Here is a 7,327-nt window from a genome sequence, read left to right as displayed (position 1 = left end):
TATTGAAAAATAAAAATTTAAGTTTTACTTTTCTCAATATTGCTTCAAGAGTTGACTGACTCAGTGCTAGTGCTAGTTTAAGGAGACACCATCCTTTTTTGTTTATTATTTTTACGCATACAATTTATGATGAAAGAAGTCCTTATTGGTCATGCCTAATTACTATATTATCATTTCATTCAATTTTTTTTTTTGAAAAAAATAATATTCTTTTAAGAAATGAAATTGACTACAATATTTGTTTGACATGACAATAACACCCTTATAAATATTTCTCAATCGAAATTTTATTTTTCTGAGATAAGACCAATACGCCATTATTATTTTTTTCACTTCTTATTTTAATCCCTCTTGTTTATTATGATATTTACAAATAATTTGAAGTTAATAAATCCTCTTAATTATTATTGGAGTAAATTTAACTAATTTTGAGTACTTCGAATAATTGATTTAGGGTTTGTATTATAAATATCACTACTTTTGTCAAATAATTTGATGACTTACAGTGAAAAGTCATTTTTACTTGTATAATTTTTTCAATAAATTTAATATAGTAATAACTCTATATTTTTATTCATAAGCCTCTCTCTTTTTTTGGTTAATTATTTGTCTCAAAAAATAGATTAAACAAATATATAAAGGACGCTTGTGTTATAAAGGGTATTATCGATGATCCACACTAATTGCAAAAAATGAAACTATAACAAAAGCCTTTAATCAAGCAAAAAAAAACAAAACCGTGACAGAACCAGGACAAAAAGCAAGAAAAGGGACACTTGTCCCCTGTAGAAGCAGCGAGCAACTTGTGCTAAGCACTGCTCTATTTCTAAATAAACTCAGCTCTCCCTTGCACGATTCAAGAAGCAATCTCCAATCCCTAATGCCTGCCAACCACCCAATCTCAAGTCCTATTTTTGGGATAAAAAGGAAAAAAAAAATTCGAAGAACTTGTGACCAAAGCCCTTGTGACAACTATCCAATTTCTTTAATAATGAGTTTGTTGGCTCTGTTGAATTCATCATCACAATTCACAAATAATTATGTCAAGATGGCAACTTGCTTTCTCATCTTTCCATTTAAAGCCTAGTTGGCAGTTGCGAAGGATCTATTGGCCGGCGAGTAAGTGACGAATGGCAGTTCAGCGGCTGGTTGACTGTCGATGCGACGGCTCTGTACACAGAGAGATAGAGCAACGGGAAATTATTTCTTGTTGAAATTGGGGCTATTGCATTTTAGTTTTTTTTTTTTTAATTATTTAGTTAATTTATATTTTTTTAAAATTCAGCCCAAATTTTTATTATTAAAAGTCAAAGTAAGACCTCATGTGTTACGAGTGAGAAAATTGGGAAAAAAAATGTAAAAGCTGTTAATGAGAATAAGGGTAATTTTAGTATTAAAACAAATATAATTGAAAAGGAAATTTCATAGGAAATTAAGAATTTTAAAAAGTGTTGGAAGCTCAACTCTTCATTAAAATTGCATTTGCACTTTGAATTCATGACTTTGATTTGCTTCACGATATGGGAGCATAATAATAATAATAATTCTACAGCACTGGTTTTTGAATACCATTAAAATAAAAAAAATGAGTTTGTTTATGTTCCGGTAATCCTATAGCACGCATAACTATGATATTATTTATACGATCTGATTATATTAAAACCATTTTAAAATAATTATTACTATTCGTGTTTTATTTTAAAACAGTTCTTAAATAATTGTGGTCTTATTTATATTATAATATTGTAGAATATGCCATACGATCAAATATCATCTTTCATAATTTTATGGCCCAATTTCCAAAGACTCCATCTGTTATTCCAACAAAATTACAAAAGGAGTAGGCCCCTAATGGTTGGAGTACATGAAAGAAATTAAATGTCAATGAATCTGCTGGAGTCCCATCAATTATATCATGAAACCCCACTTCTACGTGCTATTCACAAAAAAATTCTAAATCCCAATTTAAAAAAGTTAAGTTTGCATGAATTGAATGTATAAACCTATCAAAATTTTAAAAAATTTTCTGTTATATGTATATTAGTAGTAGTGTATAGATAAAATATATTTTTATTTTTTTTTTTATTTATAAACTACTAATAGTAATTGAGTTATTTATCAGTATATCATCGAGGGAATTATGATTAACCAGTGAATCATGAGTTAGTGAGTGAGTGTTCATTGTATTGGTGTTTGCTAAACAGAAGAGAAAAAACAAACAAATGAAACAAACAGTCACGGACTGAGAGACAGTGGCTCTGCATTGGAAAGCTGAGTCTGGACTGAGAGACAGTAACTCAGAAGCTGCATGAATGACAACAAAGCAAAAGACAGCTGTTACTTATCTCAACGTTTAGTTATCCGTCCATCGTTTTTCCTTTGATGATAAACCACGCATTAGCATAATGCAATGCGATTAATCCCTAGAATCTCCCCCAGTTCTTATATCCGTGAATGTTACTCAAAGGGCATTGTTTATATTTTATATATTTTGTACCCATCTCCATCTGTAATGCACTCTCTCGTTTCACTATAAGTACCAATCTCCTCAATATTTACTTGCACATTCCCCAGCGAGGTAGGATTAGGCACCAACGCAACACAACAATGGAGGGCACAAGACACGCTTTGGCGTTTTTCCTTCTAGCATTAGCTTTGCTGTTCTGGTTTGCGGATTGTTCAGGTGCGTTTTCTTCGCCATTACTTTTCTTATACACGCTTTAATATTTAATTTCGTTAAGCAATGCTAATTAATTAATTAGATGAAATTTTTTAAAGCAGCAGCTGCCTAGGCCTAGCTTTGTATGTTTGTATTTGATTTTAGCTGCAGTTAGCCTACTCAACTTTTAACACTACATGGTAAATGTGGGTTTAGGGCATGCGGAGTTAAGTAGTACGCATTCTAATGGAAGAGTCCAAGAAGAGAGGGTAAGTCTTCCACTGTTCCAAGCATAATTGGAACAGCAATTCTTCTTTTTTTTTTTTTTTGGGGAGAAGGGGTTGGGGTTAATTCAAATAATGTTTAATTTAATTGTAGAGAAATGAAGGCGTGGTGACCAGCTGGTGCATTGCTAAGCCATCAACAGACGATGAGAGCCTCAATCACAACATTGATTACAGCTGTCGGCAGAAGGGAGTGGACTGTAGGCCAATTCAGCCAGGTGGCAGCTGCTTCAATCCAGACAGTATCATATCGCATGCTTCTTTTGCTATGAATCTCTTTTACAAGTCAGCTGGCAAGAATTACTGGAACTGCCACTTCAATGGCACTGGTCTCATCGTCACCCAGAATCCATGTTAGTGTTTCGCAACTGCATATGGACACAATTGTTTCTACTTTGCTGGCAGATGTTTGGGCTGTTACTGACTTTGATTTTTTTCATTTTCATGTGTATTTTGGCAGCTTGGGGCACCTGCAAGTATCCAGCATGATCAAAGACACCACAATTAGGAGACGAAAGAAAGGCTAGCTTTTCGTTTAAATTAATCAGACTATCTCATTTGTAGTAACCAGTTTTAATAGTAGTAATTTGCAAGTCTCTCGTGTTTTCATTATCAATATCAAATTCGGACTTCTTCAGTTCTTTGGGTGTCCTTTTCCAATGGAAAGGAAAGGTTTTCCAGCTTTGATTTGTTGGTCGTGAATCCACCAATTTATCGTTTGAAACGGTGATGCATCAATGACATGTCATTGAGGATTAAGAAATCACCATAAAAATCTTTTTGCATGGTTAAAAAAAAAATATGGTTTTGCCTACTTGCAAAGCTACGCATTACATACACCAACCTGCCATTTTGTTGCATAATGCGCTTTAAAATAATGCCAACAAATTTAAGCAGACAAGACTGTTGAAAATGGAAGATGAGGGGGGTAAAGACTAGAAGCCCCGCAAGAAAAAGGCAGCCAACCGTTAGCTGTCTAGAGGCATACTTTGGCTTCTTCTGGAATTAAGGATTGAGGCTCTATTGCGCCGTTCAACCGACAATGATCAATGAGACAAGAAGAAAAAAATGTTTAGGCAAACCGCACACACATAGAGTGATATTAATAAGCAAAACAACTATTGGCTTTAGCCAAAGTTACAAATTAATACAACTCGCTGCTGCCTTCATTCTACATTCCAAAAATAGTCGTAAGCAAAAGGAAGAATTTTACTAATTCCAGGCACCAGTTGAGCAAAATTCTCAATCGATATCACTACACAACAGTGGTGACATGGTACATTAAACCAAAACCAAAAAAGAAGTGGGGAAAGAAGAAAAAGAAAGGAATTGAATGGGGAACATGTATGAGTTCTGAACACAGGAGATTTGCTTAGTATTACAAAGCAGCAGCAAGATAATATTCAAATTATTCATCCACTACCAATAGAAGCAAACTTGAACAGCAGGGATAGTTTTCACTTTTCAACTCAAATTTAAGCTTGAGGCTTTTCCCACTTGAGGGGCTTCACAACTTCCCAAGTGAAGTCTGGGTCATCCCTGCCAAAGTGTCCATAGGCAGCAGTCTTCAAGAACCTGCCATTACCGCCCCTTTTGAGATCCAAATTGATGGTCATCATTCCTGGCCTGAAATCAAAGCTTTCCTTCACAATTTTGAGGATCTCCTTGTCAGGAATCTTGCCGGTTCCATATGAGTCCACAAAAACAGACAATGGCTCAGGCACACCAATGGCATAGGAGACTTGGACAATGCACCTGCGAGCAAGCCCGTTTGCAACAATGCTCTTAGCAGCCTGCCTAACAATGTATGCACCACTCCTATCCACCTTAGTAGGGTCTTTTCCAGAGAAAGCACCGCCACCATGGGCTCCCCAGCCACCATAAGTGTCGATGATGATCTTACGTCCAGTGAGACCAGCATCACCATGAGGCCCACCAATGACAAAACGACCTGATGGATTAAGGTGGAAGATGGTCTTCTCATCAAGGTACTTCTCGGGGATGACAGGCTTAATGACGTGCTCCTTAAGGTCAGCAGCAATTTCATCATTTGTGACAGTCTCATCATGCTGGGTTGAAATGAGGACCGTGTGGACACGGACTGGGACCATGGCACCATTGTCGTTGTAGTACTCAACAGTGACCTGGGTCTTCCCATCGGGCCTTAGCCAAGAGCAGGTACTATTCTTCCTAACCTCCGTGAGACGAGCACCAAGTTTGGTGGCAAGGACATGGCTCAAAGGCATAAATTCAGAGGTCTCATCAGTAGCATAACCAAACATATGGCCCTGGTCACCAGCACCAATGTCCTCAGGGCGCTTTGTAAAGTGGCCATGAACACCCTGGGCAATATCCGGGCTTTGTTGCTCAATATTGACCAGGACTTTGCAGTGATCGGCGTCAAGACCCACATCATCAGAAACAAATCCAATGGAACGGCAAGTGTCGCGAACAATCTTCTCATAGTCTACCTTGGCCTTGGTGGTAATCTCTCCAAAGACCATGACCATGTTGGTCTTGGTGCATGTCTCACAGGCAACCTTGCTCTCAGGATCCTGCTCAAGGCAGGCGTCAAGCACCGCATCAGAGATCTGGTCGCACAACTTGTCGGGGTGACCCTCGTTCACAGATTCAGAGGTGAATAGAAAGGTCTCCATCTTATCAAGCTACAGAATAATAATAAAAAAAAAGCATATCAGAACACATCGTATAATTAATAACAGGTTCCAAGTGAAAAGAACATCATTGGTGCGGTAGATGATAGGTCTTGATATCTTAGAATACAGAATAAAGAATAGAAAGAAGTATAGTCAAGATTGGATGAAATTCCTCAAACATGGAATATTTTACAAACAAAGCAAACCGACTAACAAGCACTGTCATTTACTTTCAAGGGCAAATATATAATTAAAGGAATAACGCACTCACACCAGATTCCTTAAGCACTCAATGACATAAAGTTGCAAAGAAGAAGGAATCAAGGAACAGATTGATTTTTATTTAAAACAATGTCAACCGCAATAGCCTCTTATCATCAATCACTTTCTAGATGATGAGGAAGAAAATTCTACTGGTATTAAAAAGTTAAACTACTCAAACAAGAAAAATTAGAAAAGTGTACGGTATATAACTCCTCCTCCACCTAGTTCATTTAAGATCCCACAAACTCTCTTTAACACGTTCGAGCACCTGCTAGACTTCAATTACGCGAAGAGGTCCAGCAGTCGATGCAATGAAAATGACATAAGCATCCAGTAATTAAGCATTTTACAAATCACATGCTCAAAATAACGACAAGCACCAGATCCATTAATCAAAACGTTCCATTGCATCAGATCTACAACTTCCCAGTGTGTTACGTCCGTAAATCTAGTAAAAACAACAAGTTAAACTCAAGTTCACGGAATTTCAATTAAACTTCAAAATCTCAGATCCTTAATTCATGAATGTGAGTAGGAAGTTAAACAACTATTAGATAGAGTTCAGATCTGGAAAGCATTGAACTCAAAAATCAGGAACTCAAGACGCTTATTAATGAGCAAAATGAAACAGAAATAAAACGTGAAAGGGACGGAGAAAAATTATTCTAACCGAACCGGGGAAAAAAAAGAAAAAAAAAAACACCTGTGGCTGGCAAGTGTTTCGGCGCAGATCTAAGATTCAGACTTAAGACCAGACCTCAATAGCAAAGCGGAACTCAATTGAGTTTGGGCGAGTCTTTGAAGGCTTGAACGCGCTATATTTATAGATAAATGGGCTTACTTACCCGCTACCGGACTGGGTGGTTAGGATTCTTGGTGAGAATATAGGCCCGCTGGTATCTCTATCGCCGTTCGATTTGATGTCAGGATTATTAGAGACGTTGTTTGGTGGAGTTGGTAGGAAATAGGACATGTGGCTACCAAGCTACACGTAGTATTATTTTTTTCAAACCGAAAATAGCCGGTTATTCACCAACTCTTGTCGGTTGATGGCTTGAGGAATCGTGGGTGATTGGGCTTATTCCAAGAAAAATTGGTGAACGGTGGTGATCCGATCCCCCTTCTACTTGGATATTGGTTAGGTAGGGCTACTTGTTCATCCGGTAGCCCACACAAACGATTAGGTGCGGTTGGTTGTCCTTAAGTTTTAGATGTGCCGTCTACTACTTCGTTTTTTTCTTCTTTTTTTTAATAATTTTTTTTCCTTTAAATATGGTTTAGATGTGCAGTTTAATTGATGAACATGGGACCAGTAAATAGTTGATCAGTTCATAACAGCACACAGAAATTATATTTCAGTTTGTTATAATTTTTATATACCCACCACAAATGTGAAAAATCCTAACTTGTCATAATGTTACTACATAAATTATATTTCAGTTTGTTATAATTTTTATGCTGTA

The 7,327-nt window shown here is 36.9% G+C and overlaps 2 protein-coding genes across 2 annotated transcripts; one reads left to right on the top strand and one right to left on the bottom strand.

The window, feature by feature from the left end:
- Positions 1-2,235: 2,235 nt before the first annotated feature.
- On the top strand, positions 2,236-3,567 carry LOC18048502 (glucan endo-1,3-beta-glucosidase 13). The gene is made up of 4 exons (XM_006444531.2): positions 2,236-2,683; positions 2,876-2,928; positions 3,038-3,296; positions 3,404-3,567. The coding sequence occupies exons 1-4, from the start codon at positions 2,455-2,457 to the stop codon at positions 3,430-3,432; spliced, it is 570 nt and encodes a 189-aa protein (XP_006444594.2). The 5' UTR covers positions 2,236-2,454; the 3' UTR covers positions 3,433-3,567.
- Positions 3,568-4,014: 447 nt separating this feature from the next.
- LOC18048807 (S-adenosylmethionine synthase 1) lies at positions 4,015-6,673 on the bottom strand. Its single transcript, XM_006444530.2, has 2 exons — positions 6,568-6,673; positions 4,015-5,609 (listed from the first exon to the last, which is right to left on the bottom strand). Exon 2 carries the CDS (start codon positions 5,598-5,600, stop codon positions 4,419-4,421), a length of 1,182 nt encoding a protein of 393 aa, XP_006444593.1. The 5' UTR covers positions 5,601-5,609; positions 6,568-6,673; the 3' UTR covers positions 4,015-4,418.
- Positions 6,674-7,327: the final 654 nt, after the last annotated feature.

The sequence above is a fragment of the Citrus clementina genome, unplaced genomic scaffold (genome assembly GCF_000493195.1).
Source record: "Citrus clementina cultivar Clemenules unplaced genomic scaffold, Citrus_clementina_v1.0 scaffold_3, whole genome shotgun sequence".
Taxonomy (NCBI): Eukaryota; Viridiplantae; Streptophyta; class Magnoliopsida; order Sapindales; family Rutaceae; genus Citrus; species Citrus x clementina.
The sequence above is the reverse complement of the archived record's forward strand: the minus strand, read 5'-3'. Positions and strand labels throughout refer to the sequence as shown.